Source organism: Vipera berus (genome assembly GCF_964194415.1).
Source record: "Vipera berus genome assembly, chromosome: 1".
Lineage (NCBI taxonomy): Eukaryota > Metazoa > Chordata > Lepidosauria > Squamata > Viperidae > Vipera > Vipera berus.
Genome location: NC_138202.1, coordinates 72,769,418 through 72,795,101, shown reverse-complemented (window position 1 = coordinate 72,795,101; position 25,684 = coordinate 72,769,418). Strand labels below are relative to the sequence as shown.

General features: G+C 41.3%; 1 protein-coding gene across 1 annotated transcript in view; it reads left to right on the top strand.

Annotated features, from left to right (window-relative positions):
• GALNT16 (polypeptide N-acetylgalactosaminyltransferase 16) overlaps window positions 1-25,684 on the top strand; it is a 213,218-nt gene that overhangs the window by 146,259 nt on the left and 41,275 nt on the right. The window contains exons 4-6 of the mRNA XM_081317852.1: window positions 7,868-7,935; window positions 13,405-13,470; window positions 19,822-19,943. Of these exons, the coding sequence (XP_081173978.1) occupies window positions 7,868-7,935; window positions 13,405-13,470; window positions 19,822-19,943 (256 nt within the window). The remainder of the gene's footprint in view (window positions 1-7,867; window positions 7,936-13,404; window positions 13,471-19,821; window positions 19,944-25,684) is intronic.

Here is a 25,684-nt window from a genome sequence, read left to right as displayed (position 1 = left end):
GTTTGATCCTGTGACTCTGGATGAAGTGGACAGGATCATGGGGAAATTAAGTGCTGCCACGTGTTTGTTGAACCTGTGTCCCTCCTGGCTGGTTTATGCGGCCCGGGAGGTTACACGAGGCTGGCTCCTGGCAGTTATAAATACTTCCTTGAGTGAGGGGTGCTTTCCTGCTGCCCTGAAGGAGGCGGTGGTAAGGCCCCTCCTCAAGAAACCTGCCTTGGATCCAGCTATTTTAAAAAACTTTCATCCTGTCTCCAACCTTCGCTTTCTTGCGAAGGTTGTTGAGAGCGTGGTGGCACGGCAGCTCCCTTTGGTCCTGGAGGAAACTGAGTATCTGGATCCATACCAATCGGGTTTCAGGCCCGGGCACAGCACGGAGACGGCATTGGTCGCACTGGTGGATGATCTCTGGCGGGCCTGAGACAGGGGTTATTCCTCTGTCCTGGTCCTATTAGATCTCTCAGCGGCTTTTGATACCATCGACCATGGTATCTTGCTGCGATGTCTTGCGGGGTTGGGAGTGGGAGGCACCGTTTTACGGTGGTTCTCCTCCTACCTCTCGGGCCGCTCACAGATGGTGTTGACAGGAGGGCAGAGGTCAACCCCTAGGCCCCTTAGTTGTGGGGTGCCTCAGGGGTCGGTACTCTCGCCCCTCCTGTTCAACATCTATATGAAGCTGCTGGGTGAGATCATCCGTGGTTTTGGGGTGAGGTATCATCAATATGCCGATGATACCCAGTTCTTTATCTCCACCCCAAACCAAGCCAGTGATGCCCTCGATGTGATGTCCCGTTGCCTGGAAGCGGTACGGATTTGGATGGGGAAGAACAGGCTCCAGCTCAACCCGGCCAAGACTGAGTGGCTTTACGTACCGGCATCTCGACTTGTCCAAGAGGTTCCATCTTTGGTTATGGGAGGAGGGGTGTTGCCTCCCGTTGATAGGGCGCGCAATTTAGGCGTCCTCCTGGACTCACGACTCAGTTTTGAAGATCATATTGGAGTCGTGGCCAGGGGGGCATTAGCCCAGGTTCGCCTGGTGCGCCAGTTGCGTCCCTATCTGGACTAAGATGCCCTACGTACGGTCACGCATGCACTCGTTACCTCTCGGATAGATTACTGCAATGCTCTCTACATGGGGCTGCCCTTGAAGACCACCCAGAGGCTTCAGCTGGTGCAGAATGCGGCCGCGCGGGTAGTGATGGGAGCATCCCAATACTCCCATATTACACCCCTCCTGCGTGAGCTACATTGGCTACCAGTTGTCTTCCGGGCGAGATTTAAGGTGCTGGTACTTACCTTTAAAGCCCTACATGGCTTAGGCCTGGGATATTAGCAGGACCGTCTGCTGCCGGGGACGACTTCCCATCGCCCAGTGCGCTCACACAGAGAGGGCCTCCTCAGGGTACCGTTGGCCAGACAATGTCGGCTGGCGATCCCCAGGGGGAGGGCCTTCTCTGTGGGAGCACCAGCCCTTTGGAACCAACTCCCCCTTGAGCTTCGGATGGCCCCGGACCTCCGGTCCTTTCGCCACGACCTCAAAACTTTCCTCTTCCATCAGGCTGACCTGGATTGATGATGGGTTTTTAAATATGTTTTAATTTTTAACTGTGTAGTTAATTTATTATTAATTTGTTATTTAATTCTTTTTTAATTTTTGTATTGTTGTTTTTATTGTTGTTAGCTGCCCTGAGTCCTTCGGGAGATAGGGCGGCATATAAGTCCCAAAAATAAATAAATAAATAATAAATTATCCACCATAAGGAAATAGCTGTGGGGAAAAAACATTAATTTGGAATCAGCTACCGGTAGAGCTCCGGATGGCGCCCGATCTTCGCTCCTTTCGTCGCGATCTCAAGACGTTTTTGTTTGTACAAGCCGGCCTAGCCTGATGGGGATCGGTGGGGTTGTTTTATTTTTGGTGTCTTAATTTTATCTTGGGGTTTTTAGAATTGTATTCCTATTGTTTTAACTTGGGCAATCATTTAATCTCTTTTTAATGTTTGTATTTGGTATTTTATTCTGCCCTGTGAACCGCCCTGAGTCCTTAGGGAGAAGGGCGGTATATAAATATTATTAAATTAAATTAAATTAAATTAAAATTTCAGCCAGTGCACTATGATGAAAGTTCATGCACCTGTTTTGACCTTAGACAACCCTACTTCCCACCTTAGTATTGTGTTAGGAATGCTAGGGTCTAATTTGGATTAAACCCTTTTAAGAAGGGTAAAGAAGGAATAAGATATCTAACTGGGTACTGGAAGGCAATTGTGCATAAGCCTGAGTTGAAAAAAGCTTCAGTGCTGCTGGTATATATTGTTCTTTTCTGATAAAATAGAAGGATTGTATGGTGGGCACTGTTTCCTGAGCATCTTGTATGGCATAGCTTTGATGTGCACTGTGTTTAGTTTGTCACAAGATATATCTATACTGCAGTCTGCAATGCTGCGTCTTGGTTATCTCAGGGAAGTTAGGGCTTCAAGATAATATTTAATACCGACAGAATGTTTTATACTCATTCAAAATATATCTTTTGGAAGAGTAATTTTTACCCACTCCAACTTTACAGTTCTGCTAGGTGTCTAGCACTTCCTAACTGAAAAAGGTTCGGAAGGAAGACCTCCCTCACGATGGTTCTGAAGTCTGGGAAACCAGGCAGGCTGGTTTACATACATTAGTTCAAATCACGCTGTGCAAAAAAATTGTTCTGCATTCTTTTCTACCAATCCCGAGTGTTATAGAAGAGAATTTGCTTTCAGAAGACAAGTAAGATTCATTTATATTCTCGTGAGTGGAGTATATTAGCTTAGGCTTGACAATGAAGCAGTCAAGGAATTTGTGTGAATGGTCTCTTTTCCATTTGTCACTTATCACTCTAACCTCTCTGGTTTTGAGCTCTTCCCCAAAACCTTTCATATAGGAAAACCCTCTGTGGTCATTTGGTTTTTGATTAGCATTGCTGACAGAAAGGTTATTACTTAATCAGGGATACCTTATGGCTAAACTCAGCCTGGAAGGCATATTCAGGCAAATGGATTGGTGCCTCCTGCTCCATTTTAATCTTTGTGTTGAACCCATTCCTGTAATTTTTAACCTTTTGCTCTGTCAGATTTCAGATTTCAGATTTATTAAATTTATATGCCGCCCTTCTCCCCAAGGACTCAGGGCGGCTCACAACAATAAAAAATTAAAAAAACATAAAAGTACAAAATTTAAAAAAGAATTAAACAATGAGTGTAATAAATAAATGACAATTTAACCCAATAAAAGCCAAATTTAAAACCATAGTCAGTCCAGGCCTGCTTGTTGGACTGTATGGTGGGAGGATCTGATTTCCTTTCCACACCACAAACACATTGGTGGCTGTAGACAGATTTTAGTAAGAAACTAGACAATGCGTGACCTATTGGGTCATTGTTTCAGAGATGTTTCCTTCCTTAAACAAAGAAACAGAATGACTATGGGCAGGGCTTTTTTTCTCATAGAACACTCAGAACGGCGTTCCAGCAAATTTTTTTGATGGATTTTTTCAACTTTTGCATGAGCTGTGCTACTCCCTCTATTGGCTTTTGAAAGCCAATAGGAATTGCTGCTGAGCACACCAAAAGACCCGGCTGGCATATGTTCCACATGCAAGTTGTTTGCAGTGAAGGCGAGTTGGCAGGAACTTTGCACTGCTCCCTGCTGCCCAACTACACCCTCATAGTTGTAAGTAAGAGAGGACCAGGAGGCAGGGACAGTGGTGCTGCTGCGGGCAGAGGTGTGGGGCATGTCGGTGGCAGGCTGCCCCCCAGAGCCGGACTGGCTGGTGCTGTGGGAGCTGTGGGGCCCACTCTACACAGGGCTGCACGGGGCAGGTGGCATCACTGGTGGGGTGACTGTGGGTGGGGGCATGGGGGGTAGCGGCAGTGGGATGCCCCCCAGGCCCGGAGACAGTGCCGGAGTGGCTCCTGCTGTGGGAGCTGCGGGGCCTGCTCTACATGGTGGGGCTGCGCGGGGTGGGTGGGGTGGCTGCAGGCGCTGGACATGGAGGTGGTGCGTGTGGGGCACCGCAGGGAGCTGACCTTCCACGGGCCAGGCCAGCTGTTGGCCTACCCGGTGCTGGACCTGCACCGCCGCCGCCTTGCCCTGTGTGGCTACGTGGCCGCCATGGAGTGCCTGGCCCGTGATGCCTGCTGCCACCTGTGCTGCCTACCTTGCACAGCCTCACCGTGTAGAGCGGTCCCCGTGGCTCCCACAGCATCAGCTGCTCCAGCTCCGGTCCTGGGGGGGCAGCCCACTGCCAACACCCCCCCGTGTCCCTGACCACAGCAGCACCACCGCCCTGCCTCCTGCGCCTGCAGCGACTCCGCCAGTGACGCCCGGCCCAGCCGCACCAGCCAGTTGGTCCAACATCAGGAAGCAAGACAAAAAAGCCCCCGAAGTCGACCGGGGAGAGGCGAAATGATCCGGAAGCAGCTGGGAAAAGCTGAACACACTCTGCATTCTCTGAGAGTGGCTGCTTCTCAGGCCTCCCCCTCTCTGCCGAAACACTGGCTAGTTCAAATGGAAAAGGTAATAGGGATTCCCCAAACAAACCAATTTTAAATGTTTGAAAGTACATTCATGTTTTGGACAAAACTTTGGAATTTACTATGAACATTTGCCTTAAATACAATAAATTAAATTTATGTTAAGAATTGAATATATATTTTTTAATTATATGAATAAATGTATAAATAAAATTATATAAATAAAAGATTAGCACCTTTTTTTTTAGAAAAAAAGTACTGACCATGGATGTGTAAAAAAGCAGTGAAAGTGGGAACAACTTTTGATTTCCTGCCAGCTTCTCCATTGAGTTTCCTTGTAGGAAGCTGGGAGCATCAGGAATCTTTCCTTTCCTTTCCTTTCCTTTCCTTTCCTTTCCTTTCCTTTCCTTTCCTTTCCTTTCCTTTCCTTTCCTTTCCTCCCCCTCCCCTCTTCTTTTGAATTCTTGCTTACTTTCCCATTTTCTTTGCATGGGAGAAGCTTGCAGGAAGAAAGTCAAAAGGAAAGCCAGCAGGAAATTGCAAGTCCAATGCCAGGTAAAGTAAATGGCTGTTGCTGGGTAAGGGAAGGATTGAGGAGGTGTGTATGGCTATGAGTCAGGAATTGTGGATGTGAGAGAGAGAGGTGTCATGTGCCTAGGAAATATGTAAGGGTGTGCACCAGAGATGGTATGTGTGTAAAGGAGGGCACACAGGTAGGCCACATAGGTTGAGCAAAGTGCACAGTGAGGCAGCACAGGTCAAGCAGGGTGTGTGTTTGTCATGGAGTTGTGTAAGAATGAGAGTTTTAGTACTATGTAGATAGAGGAGACAATATCAGGGCATAGACAAACAAGATAAAGTTTGTAAGGATTACACAAAGGATTATTTATTACCAAAACTAAAGATGCCAGAGCAGAGGTGGCGAACCTTTTAGAGACCGTGTGTCCAAACTGCAACCCAAAACCCACTTATGTATTGCCGGGTGCCAGGTGGGCATGGCCCACTGGGTGGGCGTGGCTATGGTGCATATGGCAGGTAGGTTGGGCGTGGCCAGGTTGGGCATGGCCAACTCGATATTGCTCTGGTGGGTGGGGCAGTGGGCAGGAGGGCATCTTGCTCAGAGGGTGGGGGGCATTGGGGGAGGCTCCTGAGCCCTGCAGCTCTTCTGAGGGGGGGGGAAGGAGGAGCTGTGCTGGGATTGGGGCTCCTCATGACTTCTGCTGCCCGCCTGCTCTCTTCTGCTGAAGACTGATGCAAAGTATGTTAAGCAGCTCTGTTTTCTCCCTGTTGCCTGTTATTTCCTTGCCATCTTCTCTCTTTAGTGGACCTACAGTTTCCTTGACTTTTTTCTTGTTCTTAATATGTTGAAAGAATTTTTTTTTTATTATCCATGATTTCTGTTGCAAGTCTTTGTTCATTCTGAGCCTTTGCTTTTCTGACTTCATCTTTGCGTGTTCTGACTGTCGGCTGATAATCGGCCTTAGTTATGTGACCCACTTTCCATTTTTTGTATTTGTCCTTTTTTGTGTTTCAGTTTGTCAGAGAGGTCTTTGTGCAGCCATGCTGGTTTCTTCTTGAATTTCTTGTTTTTCTTTTTCAATGGTATTGTGTTGGATGGGCTTTTATGATCACATTTTTCAGAGTTTCCCATGCTTCTTGGGTTGTTTTCCCCTTTAGGATTTTCATCCATGGGATCTTTCCTAGGTTCTCTCTGAGTTTGTTAAAGTCAGCTCTTTTGAAGTTCATGACACTGGTTGGATTGTTTACTGTTGCTAGTATTTGCGTTATATTAAATTCCAGTATGACATGGTCACTTTTGCCCAAGGTTCTGGTAATTTCAACTCCCTCTATCACTTCTTCTCTATTAGTTAGAATTAAGTCCAGTATGGCTTTACGTCTAGTTCCCTCCTCCACCTTTTGGATGACAAAGTTGTTGGCTAGGTTGGTTAGGAATCTGTTTGATCTCCTGCTCGCTGCAGAGCTTGTCTCCCAGCTGAGACAAAAACATTCTGGAGAGATTTTATCTCGTATCATGTGCATTTTTATAGATGTGTACTGTTCTCTTACATATAGTGCAACTCCCCCTCCTCTTTTTGAAGACCTGTTTCTTTTGAATGATTTATATCCATCCATCAGTCCATTCCATTCATGGGTTTCATCCCACCAAGTTTCTGTAATGCCAACTATGTCATACCCTCCCTCGTGTACTATTGCTTCTAGTTCCTTCTGTTTGTTCCCCAAGCCTTGAGCATTTGTATATAAGCATTAAAGACTTTTATGCCTGTTTGTGGTCATGTTTCCCGCATCTCCTGATTGTTGTTTGGATTTTTCTTTTTTCTCATCTCTGCCTACCTCATTGTTTGATTTGTTTTCTTGGGATTTATGATTGGATTGGGTTCTAGAGATTCTGAAGATTGGTCACCCTTCCCCCTCAATTTTAGTTTAAAGCCCTCCTGATGAGTTGGGCCAGTCTTTTTCCGAGTACATTTTCCCCTGTTTTCATGAGGTGCAGCCAGGAGTCCTTCACATAGGAAATGCAGTCCATGATCCAGGAAACCAAAGTTTTCTTGGCGACACCAACCCTTTAGCCAATGGTTTTTTTTCTAGAATTCTTTTCCCTCTCAATGGGTGTTGGCCTTTCATTGGGAATATGGATGAGGTCAGTACTTGTGCTCCTAGCTTTTTAGCTTTATTGCCTAGTTGTTTGTAATTTCTCACTCTTGTACTCAAGTTCTTTGTTGTGTCATTTGTCCCAATGTGGAGGAGAAAGAAAGGGTAGTAATGTGATAAAAAGCAATAATTTGAGTTAAGAAATGGGATGTGACACCAAGGCTGAGTTAAAGTGTAGTACCTTAGCATGATGAATGCATGGGTAACTAAATGGGTTACCTTTTCCATACATCTGATTTACAACCAGTGCTCACAGATCTCCCTCTCTCTTTTTCATTTAACTCCCCCTATTAAATAAAAATTATATATAAAGTGGAGCATGTTCCACAGGCTTTATTTCCACCCACAGATTTCTGGATAGAAAAAGCTCTTTGTTGCTTAACTTTTTCATAGGCAGAGTTCATACCAGACTTCCTCAAAGCTAATTATTAATTGTTTACCTAAGATTTTATTTCAGGAATGTGACAAATATAAATTTAAAGGTAGGTATTTAAAACAGTACTGTACAGAAATCTAGGCTATTGAAGCTGTCTCATCTAGCATTGCCATTTTTGACTCTTACTGTGTTTTGAAAATAATTTTTTTGAGAAGAAAATCTTAGTGGTAAACAGAGGGCAGTCAATGCATGGAAGACTACCTCAAATTGATGCTGGATTTGGCTATTGCTGATGTTTTTATTATTTTTACAGTGTTCTAAATCGCACTCCTGCAAACTTGATTCAGGAAATAATTTTAGTGGATGATTTCAGCTTGGATCGTAAGTATTACTTCCCCCCCCCCGTTTGTGTTATATTTATTTTATAGGTTCCCCTTCCTTCCTTCCTTCCTTCCTTCCTTCCTTCCTTCCTTCCTTCCTTCCTTCCTTCCTTCCTTCCTTCCTTCCTTCCTGATGTTTCTTCTCATTTTTATCTATAAGGAAGAAAGAGCTAATTGGGGAAGAAGTAAACGTTTTCTTGTTTTTTGGGGGGAGGTTGTGTAAGGAAAAAAGAAAAACAAAAAATTGCATTTTTTCCATACCTTCTCAGGGAGACAATCCTAACCTTAAAATTAGATTGTTCCATTAGGTTTCATTAATAACAATTGAGGGCCATAATCATAAGGATAGCAAGTAGTGTGCACAGCTAGAATTCACCATTACATAAGCTTAAGACAAAGAAGTTAATGCATGCTATATTGTGCTTCTTGTAGATGAGACTTGTTCTTGCTGAGGTTTTTATAGGGCAGAATTATCCCAGAGCAATAAAGGAGAATTCTATTGCAAAATTCATTATCCTTCCACCAGGAACCTTGAGCAAGAGCATACTGCTTACTCCCACATTGCAGATGGACTTTTTAATGGGTTTCCACTGAATATTAGAATATGTGGCTAAAATAATTCTGAATGTCAGCCCGTGGAAACTATTTTGAGAGCCAAACTCATTGAGACATTAAAGATATTATTAGCAATCACATCTGTATTTAAAAATAAATAAATCCCGCATAGTAGCTTGGGGCAGGAAAGTGATTATTTTTGTCAGAATCTTAGGGTCAGCTTATCCCAATCTCCATATGATAAGGAACATGAACTCATTCCTCCCATGTTGTATTTTGGATGAAAATCACCAACCCCCCAACCCTCAATAATTTTGAAAGCAAAACTTATATTGTGAGCTTTCCTTCTTATTTAAAAAATATTTTAGTAGAAAAGACCATTCTCTTTGGAAATTACTTAGAATTCCATGGATGGAATGGAATAAATGCTCCATTTCCCTATAATAATATCTTAACAAATTCAAACGGGTGTGGGGAAAGCCTTGCCCTATTATTAAATATCTCTGTGCTTGGGTGCCTGATTTAAAAACACACTGTGGCAAGGTTGCTATGTGTAAGACCTGGGAGCTCACAAATCTGAAGAACTATGGAAAGTTAAGGCTACCATAGTTAAGGCTATGGAAAGTTTTTTTTTTTAAATCCCATTTATATCCCGTCCTTCTCCGAAGACTCAGGGTGGCTTACAATCTAAGCACAAATCAATGTGCTTAGCAATAGCCTTCATTCTATGTATATGCCTGCTTTATTAGGGCTTTCGCCCCCCCCCCAAGCGGCATTATTACAAAGTCAGCTTATTGCCCCCAACAATCTGGGTCCTCATTTTACCTACCTCGGAAGGATGGAAGGCTGAGTCAACCTTGAGCCTGGTGGGATGCGAACCTGCACTAATTGCAGGCAGCTGGTGTTACTTAAGGAGGCATTAGCCCACTGCTCCACCAAGTTAAGGGTTATGAGCTTAAGAATTATTTTATGTAGATGGGAAGAAAGTAATACTTTGGATATTAAAATGGATTCAAGAAATGCGTTGTCCATTAACCTTTGAAATGTCTTTAAATCGTAGAAAGGACAGGATGGGGCATTATGCTTTGATATGGTGTAAATTTAATTTAAAGAGGTTGGATCTTGTTATATAAATCTTTTTTTTCTTTTTCCCCTCTTTTTCATTTTTTCCAGCTTATTGTCATTCTTTTCGATTGTATTATCACCATGATATATTTTATTTCCATCTGTTAATTTCACAATTTAAAATGAAATTTTAAAAAAAGAAGTTAAAAAAGATGCATAGCCAATATTTTGAAACGAGCATGGTACGTCATCAGTAGTTGGGAGCCTAGAGAAGGTAAACTCAAAAGAAATCCAGTTTAAAAATATATGTACTGGCCTGAGAATGTCTAGGTAACAACAGTTTATTATATAATGCAAATACAAAATAGTTATATTCAATGCACATCATTCAATTCCTTTACACACCACGAGGAAGCGATAAGCAGATAGCTAGGGGTATCCATCCTACATCAATCCTGAATTCAGCTGTAAAGACAACACAGCAGAATGAGAGACTCAGCCGCAAAAACATCCCTGCCTTGCACATCCAATCCGTTTTTCTTTCTCATGCGAAAAGCCAGGGCAAGAGTCTATTTGCTTTCTCTCTCACTTTGGACTTCACATTTTAAATCACATCTTTTTTAGTTCTTTCGGCATATGATAAAACAAGGTATTTCTCAAGAGGCTCGAAGAACTCTTGTCACTTCCCTCATTTATCATAGAATGTCAGAAAACGTCTCATCGGAATCCTTATCTCAAATCTTAATTATCTTGTTGCATGTGTGCTGCATTGTTTACCATCCAAGGATGTCTCGTTGTTTCAGATAAATGATGTCATTATTTATAAAGCATCTTATCTAAACAGGTACTGAACAGACCTTCTGATTTTTCCACCTTCTCTGCTGACTTTCAACTTTCATATTTTCTTCTAGAATTGTTAGGAGACCAAGCAAGGGGGCTCGCAGCTGAACACTGTTAGCATAGATGGGGTGTGAAAATGTCACAGTGAATTCGTGGACCTAGTTTAGGACATGGATTTCCTTACCTAGCAAATGCCAGCAGTATTGTAACAGTATTCAATCAAGGGTACCTGTAATTGATTCTCAGTGATACAGCTTCTGATAAACTGTCCTCCTTAGAACAACATTTCAGACAGTGGGAATTGGTTCAGGAGATAGTTGCCAAGTAAAGAATTTGGCTGGTAGCCTTTGTGCTTTTGCAGGACATCAAGGTTGTACAGAGATGATAAAGAGTTTTACAAAACATGGAACAGAACAGAACAGCACATGTACTTGTGGCTTGTGCTGGCGGGGTTAAGAGAGATAAACATGAGGAACAAGGAAAAGAAGATTCACCAGCTATTTCTTGATCTAGAGACAGACATACCCAATGCCAAACTCATTCTCTGTGATAGTGAGTCTGTCTCATCTCCAATATCTTAGCTTCATGGAATACTTCAGACTGAGCTGAATGAAAGGGAGACAAAGGAACAATCCAGTGAATTTGGCATGAAACTGAAAAAACTTATCCTTGATGTTAAGAGTCATCTTCCAATTCTATTGTGTATATTGTGTACTGGGATGTAGAATATTGCCTCAGATTACTCAGAAATCAGTTACCTGAGGCTACATTGTCCTTTATAAATAAAAACGTGTGTCTGAGACACAGTTCTCAGTTCTGCTCCACAATCCCTCTAAGCCATTTTAAAATTGAGACAACGTGAGCCAATCGGTGTGTGCATTGTCTTTCACTTTCTGTCTCCACTTGCACCAAAAAAAAAAAAAAGCTGAAGGAAACTGTTCCGGAGAGCCAAATTCTCCTCAGGTAGCTAGGTTGCAGAGCAGCAGAATGCATCGCAGCAACGCCTTCAGATGGCTCAAATCGAAGGAAATGTGATCCGTACAGGCTAATTTAAAAGTGGGAGGGTAAGAAGGGACGAGTGTGAACAGGTTGCTTAGCAACCTGCTTAAACAGTCTCTGTAACTTTCAGCTCCTGGTGCCTTGCCTTTTTTAAGCTGGGAAGTTGAAAAAAAGGCTAAAAAGAAGGCAATAGAGTGCTATCAAGGAAAATGTATAGATATAGCCAGCAGACATTTAGGGAACCTTTATTTTTCATACACTGTTCGAATTTTGTTTTAATTCCATGGTGATACACAATCAAATGTAGTCAGTCTTTTTTTTAATCCCAAAGCATCTGTTTGTTAAATACAGTATAACAAAGTTTTGGATGATGGAATTATTTTTTATCTAAGGATAACTAATGATAACAGCTCTTAAATCTGTTATTTTGTTTTATTTTTGCACAAAAATTGTATAATTTGCATTTGCATTCATTTACAAATAGAATATGTTGTTAAAATGTATTGGTGTTGAAATAATTAGTGCACACATATACCTAAAACCAGTTTATTGCATTTGGCAATTGTACTAAAAAAAGAAATCTCATTGTCAACCAATATAATTCATTTAATTTGAAATCAAGTGAAAAATTGATTTAAATTATTTTATTAAAACAAATTAATGGCAATTCTTTTATAAGAAGTTGCCTGAAACAAAATGAGTTTGACATGCCTGCTCTAGATAGTTGAATGCTCCAAAATAAATTCTAGACCAGGCCTGTACATGCAGCCTACCAAGCACACTTGGACAGAGCACAGACTTTTTAAAAAAAAGTAATAAAATCACCACCACTGCCCTGAAAGTCATGTTGCCTAATGCCTCCATGGCTTACCATGACCACAACTCCAACACTGTAGATGCTCCTCTAGTCACCAAAGCATTGATTAGCCCACCAGCATTCCTTTGCAGACCACAAAGATTTTTAATTTATCAGTGTGGGCCTTTCCCTTCTACAAGTTGCACAGACCTCTTCTAGATTTTCCTCTTGCCTTTCCGAGTTAACTCCTTGGTCTGTCATTGAGCAAGAATTGACTTTGTAGGGAAGCATATAATCATTTGATGCATATTTAACATATGTTCTGCCTTTATTTACCGATTATATAATATTTGTATGCAATCCACATGGTGAGGTTTGGGGCAACTTACAATATTTTTAAAATCATAAGATTAAAACATAAAAGCAGGGTTTTTTCTCATAGAATGCTCAGAATGGCGTTCCAGCACCCTTTATTGCACACACACACACAAAAGCTTTTGCACAAGCTATGCTACTCCCTCTATTGGCTTTCAAAAGCCTATTGGCTTTCAAAAGCCAGTAGGAATTGCTTCTGAGCATGCCAAAAGATCTGGCTGGCATAATAGTATCATCTAGTAGTTATCGTTCTTATAGAACATTATAAGCTTTTTAAGGCACCCACAATCAAGGCTGAACTGTTTAAGAGAAAATATGAAAGGAGAAGTATTAATTTTTCTCCCTATCAGGTGATTTTACTCTGAATCTTTCATCTTTTTTCCAGGTACATTTAATGAACTGGATATTTCTTGTCTTACAAGTATAACCCCAGTGGAATAAAAACACCATAATGAAAGGGAAATGCAGGTGAAAATTGGTTGGCAAGGGAAAGATTTAAGCACCTTCTTCTCATTCACTCTTACTGATAGTAGCCCTTTATGATGGCTGTTAGGCATGTTTTTATACTTACACACTGTTGTAATATAATATATGTAGTGTGCTTTACTGTCTCAAAGAGATTGATCATGAGGAAAGGAGACAGGTTAAATGAAGTCTATCAGAGATATTTTAAGCAATAGAATGATTTACTACCGAATCACCAGATTGATTGATACCATAACTGAAAACAAAATGTTGGCCTCTTCTGAGAACATGGGACAAATTAATTGCAGCTTTCTGTCTGTGCCAAATGAACCAGGCATTTTAAACCACTGAATTTTTTTTTCCTCTTTTCTTTAGCCGAAGACTGCCAGCTACTTACCAGAATCCCAAAGGTCAAGTGTCTGCGCAATGGACGTCGAGAAGGTGAGCATGACAAAGTTTGCAAACAGTATACACTGCTACAAGGTCCTAATGGAAATGCAAATTAAGACTTGTGGCAGAAAGAATATGGAATTATCTCTTCTGAACTGAGCATGCTCCTTTGCTAGATCTAGTTTTTAAAAAAACCTGGGGACGTTCAGATTTTTGACTCATCGTTAGGCCAATCGGAAAAGTCCAGATCCAAGGGGCTTATAAGACATCTAGAGATTCTACTCAATGGTACTGAAAAGAATGTAATATGTATAACCAGGATGAACTTTTCCAGAACTTCGTATAGCAGAGCAACTATCATGAGCATAAACCACTCTGTACTGTCTGAATCCCCTTCATGGATTACTGCCTTGTCGTGGCGAAGGGGCTTGCGTAATTCAATGAAGCTATGAGCTATGCCGTGCAGGGCCACCCAAGACGGACAGGTCATAGCAGAGAGTTCTGACAAAACGTGATCCACTGGAGAAGGAAATGGCAAACCACTCCAGTATCTTTGCCATGAAAACCCTATGGACAGTACCAAAAGGCAAAACGATATGACGCTGGAAGATGAGCCCCTCAGGTCGGAAGGTGTCCAATATGCTACTGGGGAAGAGCAGAGGGCTAGTACTAGTAGCGCCAGAAAGAATGAAGCGACTGGGCCAAAGCCGAAAGGACGCTCAGCTGTGGATATGTCTGGTGGTGAAAGGAAAGTCCGATGCTGTAAAGATTTTTTCTCCATAGGAACCTGGAATGTAAGATCCATGAATCAAGGAAAACTGGACGTGGTCAAACAAGAGATGACAAGACTGAACATCGACATCTTAGGTATCAGCGAACTAAAATGGACAGGAATGGGTGAATTTAATTCAGATGACCATCAGGTATACTACTGTGGGCAAGAATCCTTCAGAAGAAATGGAGTAGCCTTCATAGTCAATAAAAGAGTAGGAAAAGCAATACTGGGATACAATCCTCAAAATGACAGAATGATCTCAGTTCGAATCCAAGGCAAACCATTCAATATCACAGTAGTCCAGGTCTATGCCCCAACCACCAGTGCTGAAGAGGATGAAATTGACCAGTTCTATGAAGCACTACAGCACCTTATAGAACTAACACCAAAAAATGATGTTCTTATCATCATGGGGGATTGGAATGCTAAAGTAGGAAGCCAAAAGATAACTGGAATAACAGGCAAGTTTGGCCTTGGAGTGCAAAATGAAGCAGGGCACAGGCTGATAGAATTCTGTCAAGAGAATACGATGGTCATAGCAAACACTCTTTTCCAACAACCCAAGAGACGGCTCTACACATGGACATCACCAGATGGTCAACACAGAAATCAGATTGACTATATGCTCTGCAGCCAAAGATGGAGAAGCTCTATACAGTCAGTAAAAACAAGACCAGGAGCTGACTGTGGCTCAGACCATGAGCTTCTCCTTGCAAAGTTTAGGCTTAAACTGAAGAAAGTAGGGAAAAGCACTAGGCCACTCAGGTATGAATTAAATCATATCCCTGTTGAATATACAGTAGAGGTGACAAATAGATTTAAGGAATTAGATCTGATAGACAGAGTGCCTGAAGAACTATGGACAGAGGTTCGCGACATTGTACAACAGGTAGCAACCAAAACCATCCCAAAGAAAAAGAAATGCAAGAAAGCAAAATGGCTGTCTGAGGAAGCTTTGCAAATAGCTGAGGAAAGGAGGGAAGCGAAAGGCAAGGGAGAAAAAGAAAGATACACCCAATTGAATGCAGAATTCCAGAGAATAGCTAGAAGAGATAAGAATGCCTTCTTAAATGAACAGTGCAAAGAAATAGAAGAAAATAATAGAATAGGGAGGACCAGAGATCTTTTCAAGAAAATTGGAGAAATGAAGGGAACGTTTAATGCAAAAATGGGCATGATAAAGGACCAAAATGGCAGGGACCTAACAGAGGCAGAAGAGATTAAGAAGAGGTGGCAAAATTACACAGAAGAACTATACAAGAATGAGCTTAACGTCCCTGATAATCACAATGAAGTGGTCACTGACCTCGAGCCAGACATCCTAGAATGTGAAGTGAAGTGGGCCTTAGAAAAGCTGAGCAACAACAAAGCTAGTGGAAGTGACAGTATTCCAGCTGAGCTATTCAAAATCTTAAAAGACAATGCAGTAAAAGTGCTACACTCAATTTGCCAGCAAATTTGGAAAACTCAACAATGGCCACAGGATTGGAAAAGATCAGTTTACATTCCAATTCCAAAGAAAGGCAGTGCCAAAGAATGTTCAAACTATCGCACCATTGCACTCATTTCTCATGCTAGTAAAGTCATGCTTAAAATCCTACAAGCTAGACTTCAGCAGTATGTGGATCGAGAACTACCAGAAGTGCAGGCAGGATTTCGAAGAGGCAGAGGAACTAGAGATCAAATTGCCAACATACGCTGGATCATGGAGAAAGCTAGGGAGTTCCAGAAAAACATCTACTTCTGCTTCATTGACTATGCTAAAGCATTTGATTGTGTGGATCATAACAAACTGTGGCAAGTTCTTAAAGAGATGGGAGTACCAGACCATCTTATTTGTCTCTTGAGAAACCTATATGCGGGTCAAGAAGCAACAGTGAGAACTGGACACGGAACCACTGATTGGTTCAAAATTGGGAAAGGAGTCCGGCAAGGCTGTATACTGTCGCCCTGCCTATTTAACTTATATGCAGAGCACATCATGAGAAAGGCAGGGCTAGATGAATCAAAAGTTGGAATTAAGATTGCCGGAAGAAATATCAACAACCTAAGATACGCAGATGATACCACTCTAATGGCAGAAAGTGAAGAAGAACTAAAGAGCCTCTTGTTGCAGGTGAAGAAGGAGAGTGCAAAACTTGGGTTGAAACTTAACATTAAGAAAACCAAGATCATGGCATCTGGCCCTCTCAATTCCTGGCAAATAGATGGGGAAGAAATGGAGGTAGTGACAGATTTTATTTTCCTGGGCTCCAAGATCACTGCAGATGGGGACTGTAGCCAAGAAATTAAAAGACGCTTGCTCCTGGGGAGGAAAGCCATGGCAAATCTAGACAGCACACTAAAAAGCAGAGACATCACCCTGTCAACAAAAGTGCGTATAGTCAAGGCTATGGTCTTCCCAGTTGCAACGTATGGCAGTGAAAGTTGGACCATAAGAAAGGCTGAGCGCCAAAGAATTGAGGCCTTTGAACTGTGGTGCTGGAGAAGACTCCTGCGAGTCCCTTGGACCGCAAGGCGATCAAACCGGTCAGTCCTAGAGGAGATCAATCCTGACTGCTCTTTAGAAGGCCAGATCCTGAAGCTAAAACTCAAGTACTTTGGCCACCTAATGAGAAGGAAGGACTCACTGGAGAAGAGCCTAATGCTGGGAAAGATCGAGGGCAATAGAAGAAGGGGACGACAGAGAATGAGGTGGCTGGATGGAGTCACTGAAGCAGTAGGCGTGAGCTTAAATGGACTCCAGAAGATGGTAGAGGACAGGAAGGCCTGGAGGAATGTTGTCCATAGGGTCGCGATGGGTCGGACACGACTTCGCAGCTAACAACAACAACAACTGTCTGAATGGAGTTTTAGTGCAATTACTCTTCTTCTCTCATAAACCTCAAGTTGGGATCTGATTGCAAAACTCTTGCAAGTTTTTCAGGTGAAAAGAAGAAACAGAACTGCTAGTTTTCAGCACTGGCATTACAGTCTACTCCAAAATTTCATACAACCTATCCTGGAATTTATAAGGATGGTAACGTCCCAAAGCATTGCCTGTTAATATTCCCATCCATATTGCTAAACCAGAAAAAATATGATAGAATAATGAAGAATCATAGGGCTACAACCCAGGTGTTTTTGCTAGACAACAACCAACATAACTGAAAAACATAAAAGACAGCTGACAGGAATATAGTTTAGTTATAGAGTAGAGAACTGCTGTTCCATAAAACTCTGGCTCATCAATCTGTTTGGAATCTAGGGTGGTGTCTTATCTAGCAGGACTGATTTAGAGTTAATATTATTTGAGTCAAATTATGCAGATGCCAAATGTGGATAACAGGGACCAATTAGACCAGGAATTAAAGTATTCTCCTAAGGTTTTTCAAATGAGAATAAGAGAAGTGGAACCTGAGCACTTCAAAAACATAAAATGTTCTCAAGAAATACTAGCTAAATATCCAAATTCTGCTTATACTTGAAGCAATTAACATTCCCCCTGATATCCTTCAAAGCTTCCCCAATCCTAATGAGCAGATTAGTGCGGGATATACATAGGGAAGGAACTTCTATAGAACAGTTCCTTTAGTACAGACATGTCAAACACAAGGCCCGGGGGCCGGATCTGGCCCGCGAAGTGGTTTCATGTGGCCCGCGAAGCCACCCTGGAAACAGTGAGGGAACGGCCCCCACTGCCTTGGCCCTGGCCCAGAGACCCTCCTTCTGCCAGAGACCCTCAGATCTGTCCCACTCCTGCCCAGGCCCCCATAGGCACCCTTGATGCGAATGATCATGCCCACCCAGTAGGCCATACGCACTCTAGCCATGCCCACCCAGTAGGCCACGCCCACCCTGGCCATACCCACCCGGCCCCTTGAGGGCAACCGCAATGCTGATGCGGCCCTCAATGAAATGTGAGTTTGACACCCCTGCTTTAGTAGATCATGTCTTGTGAACAGAGAGTTGCATTTCACCTTTGTAAAAGATGTCAGATTGGTTTAAAAAGAGGAGAAAAGACTAGAAGACAAGAAACAAGGAAATAACTTAAATGCAAAAAGGAAGTTGTTATTATCTTTTTTTATTATTATTAAAGAGTTTTACAAAAAAAAAAATTTACAATACATATCCCCAAAACCCACCCGCCCCAAACCACCCCCCTAACTCCCCCCCACTTCCCAGAGCTGAATACAGGGTTATAGATATAATAATCATATTTTAACTAAGATTATCCATTATAAAATTAACCAAATTCATAATGTGCTTTAACTCCCCTTTAACATAGATACATTCAAATTATTAAAAACATAATAATAATAACTTAAACAAAAATATAATCAATACTAATACTAAAATTAATAACAATCTAAAATCTACTCATAAGCTAAATGGAACTTTTTAGTCCCATATTTATTCTGAATATAATCTATCCATCTCCTCCAAACTGAAATATATCTTTCTTGCGAGTGATCCTTCAAATAAGCAGAAATCTTAGACATTTCTGCAAGATTCGATACCTTAAGTACCCATTCTTCTATAGTAGGCAAACTATCCTTCTTCCAGTATTGTCCCACCAGTAACCGTGCTGCTGTTATCAAGTTCAACATCAAATTGATTTCTTTAGTATCACAATCTAGAAGACAAGAAACAAGGAAATAACTTAAATGCAAAAAGGAAGTTGTTATTATCAAACAGTTTCTATCTAGGTTCACTAGAATGCAATTGTCTTGGGAAATTCCTAGGCCTTGTGGAAAAGAAAATATTAAAGGAAATATAAAGAAAATGATGTGGAGGAACAAGATTTGAATGCAGCATACAAGCAGAGGTCTTCAGAGGAAGGAGAAGTGAGATCCAGTAAGGAGTAGAGGAAGTAAGAAAGAGTGCTTCCTATGTGCTAAGGTAGTTATAGACTTTGGTCTTTTGTATATGAAGAAAGATCTTCAGGTAGACATAACAGGAGCCATTATTTAAGAAAGAATCACATGCCTGGAAAAAATATTACTGAGCAGGAGGATGCTTCTGGTAAGTCATCAATAGATTATACAATGTGCTTTGGCTTAGTAGACAACACATGGGTGATTTATTATTACACTAGAGTAGAATTAACAATTTGCTAATGATCTATAATCTCCAGAAGTGCCATAGTAGTTGAGCAACTGAGCCAGGCAAGTAAAAACAAAATATGATTTGTGTTGAACAGTAAAATAGAAACAAGTAAACTTTGGTATACAGCAGTGTTTCTCAATCTCAGCAACTTTACGATATGCTTACTTCAATACCAACATTCAAGACCAAGAATCAAGAAGTAAACAATACCCCAGTTGAGAAACAGCCAAACAAGCTAACAGTAAACAGTCCAGCCAAAGAATCGCCAAGACCACTATCACCAACCTTGGCAGGGCAAGCCATATTACAATATAAATTGAGAGCAAAACCCATTCTTTACCAGCACAGATGATAGTACCTAGTTTGCCTAATTAAATATCTGCAAGAAAAATACCAAGTGCAGAGAGCACCATCGACCCCTTTATTTCAACCCTGAGCTATAAACATTCTCCTTTATCGATTCTTTGATTCATTTACTGAAATAAGTTAGTTTCTTTTCTACTTTTTTCTCCCTTTATTTTCTTGCCTCCCCATTTCAGGTCTAATCCGCTCCCGAGTACGAGGTGCTGATGCAGCAACAGCTGACATTCTCACCTTCCTGGATAGCCACTGTGAAGTCAACAGTGAATGGTTGCAGCCAATGCTTCAGAGAGTAAAAGAGGTGAGCATGGTTTCCTTACCTCTAGTCTAGGGGTAGGCAAACTTGGCTGTTTTATGACTCGTGGACTTCAACTCCCAGAATTCCTCAACCAGCCAGGCTGGCTGAGGAATTCTGGGAGTTGAAGTCCACGAGTCATGTCTTTTGCTTTCAGTTGACCAGAGTCATGTCAAGTTCTTTGGCAGTTGCCTAAAACCAAAAGTTCTCAGAGTTCTTTTTAGCAAGATTCATTGAAATAAAAGGAATCACACTGCAAAGAATTCCAGCTGTTAAACCATTTTCAATTTACAGCTGATATCTCTCTACATTAGAACTTGGTGATTCTCTTTCCAACAGTCTTTGTTTTCTTTGCTAAGTTCACGGGAGCTTGCTGTGAGCTGTTTACTTAAGAGGCTCCATAAGTTTCATCAGTTTGGAATTGACTTTTACACCTAACAGTGTTACAAACAGAAAGGAGGCATTCTAATATCTTTCTTCACTTTGATGTCTTCCTTATCTTGCTGCAAATGTTGCTCTCACTATATCAAGCTCCATGGTCTCAAAACTATGAAGTTAACCGATGTGAAGTTTAATTTCCTATGTTGTAGATTGATGTTCTCATAGAAGGAAAACTAGAAAGTGTGAATTCTTCTTTCATAGATACCTGCTGATAGAAAGGCAGTGGTAATATATTGGAAAAGAACCGAGTTTTAATCCTGCCTGGCATTTGGACAGAAGCCAAGTTCATGAAAGATGCAGGTTTTTCCCTCCATAGGGGAGTCACAACTGTTCCAGAAGAAATAGGCATTTCATAGGCAAGCCACTAGTATTTAAACAGAAAGCAAGCCCCACTCATTTCTAGCACTGATGATGTTACCATGTTTGGTAATAAAACGTCTGCAAGAAAATAACGAAGCTCAGAGACCACCAAAGATCCCACAAGTAGGAATTTATTTTCCACTTGTTTGGTACTTTTTGACTGATACAGTATGCTATTTGACCCCAGTCCTCAAGCTAAAAGAAAGGCTGAAAACTCTGTAAATAAGTAAGTTTATAAAAAATGACCCAGAATGTAGGTTAAATTAGGTATAAGAACAGGACAAAGATATTATATTAGGTAGTCTTTAAGTTTTACTATACAGTATATCTATGTATAAAGGGACGCGGTGGCTCAGTGGGTTAGGACGCTGAGCTTGTCGATCAGAAGATTGGCAGTTTGGCGGGTTGAATCCCGAGTGCCGTGTAGCAGAGTGAGCGCCTGTTACTCATCCCAGCTTCTGCCAACCTAGCAGTTCGAAAGCACGTAAAAATGCAAGTAGAAAAATAGGGACCACTACGGTGGGAAGGTAACAGCGTTCCGTGCGCCTTTGGCATCTAGTCATGCCGGCCACATGACCACGGAGACGTCCTCGGACAAACGCTGGCTCTTCGGCTTTGAAACGGAGATGAGCACCGGCCCCTAGAGTTGGAAACGACTAGCACGCATGTGCGGGGGAACCTTTACCTTTACCTATATCTATGAAGCAATAAGTAGAATATACAATAAGGATGAAACCCATGTCTGCTTGTTTCCCCTTCCTTGGCCTGAATTATCCAAAGTGAATCCATAACAGTGCTGTGTAGAGTGAACCTGGAAAGAAGGAGTTAACCCTGAAGTAAAAGAAGAAAAAGAAAGATACATGATAGAGCTGAGTAGGTAGTTCTCATTCTGGATGTGCCAAAGGGTCAGGAAGAAGGTGTGATCTGCAGGAGCAGAGATAGGTAGGCTGATCTTCCTGCCAGCTGTAATGCCTGCACAGTCTTTTTTAAAAAGAACTTTCCTAGATACCGGTATTTAACAAGGCCCAAGAGACAGGTGGGAGGAACCTGTAGGGATGCAAATTGCAGATATGTTCAGCTTCTGCCAAGAGGGGAAGAAGGTGAACTGTCTGAGATGGAGATTTGAAAACCCTCAGCTTAATAAGTCCTCCCACTCAGCAGCCTACAAATGTCTGATTTATACTTGTTCATAAAATCATGTTGCTGAATAGAGCAACAATAGTGACAACTACTCCTATACAAAAGGAGATTCACAAGGCACTCTACTTTGTAGTAGAGAAGAAGATTGCTCCAAAATGACCTATCATTGCGTAGGAATAGATGGCAGGGTGAGAGGTTGAAAGACCTTTATGCAGGTATGTGGAGAATCAGAATTGGTCTTGGATGTTTGTATGGTAAATTCATTGTGAGTTAATCAGGTGTGTCTGTTGTGTACTGGGTTAGTTGCGCAGGAATGAGGACGAGGCAAGTGAGTTCAGCAAAGATCATGGTTTATTGCTTGCAGGATCTGAACTAGAGAACAGGGCTGCAGATGCATCAAATTATCAATTTATTGGTTGCCTAGGGGCAACCAATAGCAGCGCTGGAGACGGGCTGTCTGAGATGCTGGGAGCCATTAGCTAGCTCCCTGCTCCAGCAGCCTGCCAGCCATTACCACGTGGTGTTAACAAGCAAATCCAATACATTACAGTGTCGGTATACTGTTTTTTAAAAAGCCAGCCAGTCCTCTTTTTAAGAAAATGTGTATTTCTGTCAGGGCACTGAGGATTTTTGAACATTTTTAATTACCAGGATTTTTCTTTTTTCTTTATAATGATGGGAGCCAAGACAGATATACATTAATAGGTTAGTCAAGTGCTACACTTGATCTTAGCTAAAAGGCCAAGAAGTGATTAATGGGTTAAATATATGTATAGATATCTCCAAACCCCCACCTTTGTCCCTGTGTCCAGATCCCAGGGGAATATCTGCACACAATCCTTGAAGGATCAAGTTGGGGTTTTTTTTTAACACATAATTTTTTTTCTTACACATAATTTTCAAGACCATTATTTCTCAAATTGGTCTCTATTATATACCATACCAATTAGCACTATCTTTTGGAGCTTATCAGTACTGTTCTTGACTGTTTTATTTAGCCCAAACAGTTCTAATATTTAAAGGTGAACATCTGGCAAAGTTACTGAAACTGAATAAATACTTGCTTCTAGTCCTTTGCTCACTCCTTTGTTTATATAATCCCAAATTAAGCTTTAAAAATAACCATAGTAAAAGTATTTAAAATGTGTTTATGGATTTCAAATGCTTAATCCTGATTTTCTACTTACAAAGCACTCAGACTAAGCAATTTTTATTAGGCCAACTGAGGTAGTATATAATTGCTGCAAACTCTATTGGAGTTCCAATAAAGCTCGAACTTTCTCCTTGACTATATATTCTAGAGATATTTAATTCTTTTAATTCTGCCCTAGATCCCATTGCATGCCCTCAATAAACTTTGTGGTGGCATAAATATTAGCATTAGAGGGAAATCCCTCAAGCAAAGTTAACAAGAAAAAGATGAAAAAAGGGCACAGTATTGAACTATGTACAAACAATCATTTTATTTGCAAAAGGGCTTTCAGTGAAGAAATGTAATTTTTAAAAGCCTGTATATGTCCAAAAAATAAAAGCATTAAGAAAAATGGAGTTGAAGCCATGAATAAAATAGCTACAGAAAATGTATGGAATACACAAAGACTTACTGTAAAATAGTACAACTGTAAATAATGATTTCTGTGGATTAAGAAAAAAATCCACTAAGCAGGCTTGCCTAACCAGGATTACCACTCTACTGATGCTGACAGTAAAGCTTAACAGACTTGTACTGATCATTATGTGCTTAGTAATACAACAACAACAACAACAACAACAACAACAACAACATAATGTTGAAGATCATCTAGTCCAACCTCCTGCTCAGGCAGGAAACTCTATACCATTTCAGACAATATGTTCCACTGGCTTTCTCTTGCAAAAAAAATTCTGGAACAAGAAGAAATAACCACATATTTTTGTCTCTTCCTATATTTCTCTGTTCTTCTTTCTATTTTGCACTCAACAAGTCACATCCAAACCCCACAGAGTTTACTTGTATCTCTTCCCCAGATTGCTGAAGAACTTACTCATTAGTAAATTCTCTGACAGAAGAAAGTCATACCTTGCTGCTATGTTGATTAGTTTTTTACAAGGAAACTTTCCAGAGTATCTTAGTGTCACTCATAAGAGGATAAATGCTATTTTTGCACTACAGAAGTGGAATTTAGTGCTTGTGAATTATCACTTAAAGTTGGGCTGTTTATCCATGAATAGACAGACCTTCTTATGACATATTTTTTCTGCTCCAAGAAAAAAAAATTCAATGAATTTCTGATTATATTATATAATTATAAATTCAATATAACTTCTGATATTACTCTTTCTGAAAACTTTCTGAAAAACTGAAGAGACAAGACTTTGAATTTGCAGAGACAAAACCTGGAGTTCATGCCTTCATTGAACAGCTACCTAAAATATATTGAAGAACAGCAAGATCCAAAGATTTGGGTTTCCACAATTTTTTGTTCCTTGACCAGGATGAAAAGCCTGTTACACATTTCCTGGATCAGGTTATATTGCTATGGTTTTTCAGGGAATTTTGGGCACTTCCACTTGAGGTATTAGCCCCAGGCCTAGATCAGCTCCACACCCCTGTCATCATCTCTCTTCAGATGTGCAGAGGCAGTGATGGGATTCAGCCGGTTCGCACCAGGTAGCTAATTTTTTGTTGCTCAGGCCCAGAATGGACTTCCAGAAGTGGCATCCACACAGAGAACCGGTTGTTCACATATTTGAATGCCACCACTGTGCAGAGGTGCTGTTTGAAAGCTGATTTTTAGCTATAATAGTGAACCTCTATGGAGCTTAAACCCAGATAGATTTTACCATTAGATAGAATTTGTGGCTTGGCTCTTCAGGAATTCTGGTTTCATTGGTTCTTGTTATGTGCCCCAGATGAATACAGAGAATACAGGGAGTCCTCAACTTACAACAGTTTGGTGACCATTCAAACTTACAACAGCACTGAAAAAGTGACCTATGACATTTTTCACACTTATGACTGCTGCAGCATCCCCATGGTCATGTGATTTACATTCGGATGCTTGGCAACTGGTTCATATTTATGACGCTTGCAGTGTCCCGAGGTCATGAGTTCACCTTTTGTGACCTTCTGACAAAATCAATGGGAAAACCAGATTCATTGAACAACCGTGTTACTAATTTAACAACTGCAGTGATTCACTTAACAAATGTGGCAAGAAAAGTCATAAAGTGGAGCAAAACTCACTTAAACAAATTTCTCACTTAGCAACATAAATTGTGGGCTCAATTGTGGTTGTAAGTTGAGGACTACCTGTAATATTGACAAGGTTCTGTCAGTTTCTTTCTTTTCACCCATGCACCAGTCTCTTCCAATGGTTTTTTAAATTTCTTTTCTTTTTCTTTCCCTTTTTGTGGCCTGAGGGGAATAGAGTATTATTTTTAATTCCATTTATATCCCGCCCTTCTCCGAAGACTCAGGGCGGCTTACAAGCTTAGCAGTAGCCTTCATCCTATGTATATGCCTGCTTATTAGGGCTTTTGCCCCCTCCCAAGCGGCATTATTACAAAGTCAGCTTAATTGCCCCCAACAATCTGGGTCCTCATTTTACCTACCTCGGAAGGATGGAAGGCTGAGTCAACCTTGAGCCTGGTGGGATGCGAACCTGCACTAATTGCAGGCAGCTGGTGTTACTTAAGGAGGCATTAGCCCACTGCTCCACCAAGGCTCTTTTTATTGCTGCAGAACATGCAGTGTGTGTGTGTGTCTGTGTGTGTGTGTGTGTGTGTGTGTGTGTGTGTGAGGGGGGAAAAAAGATATTTATGCT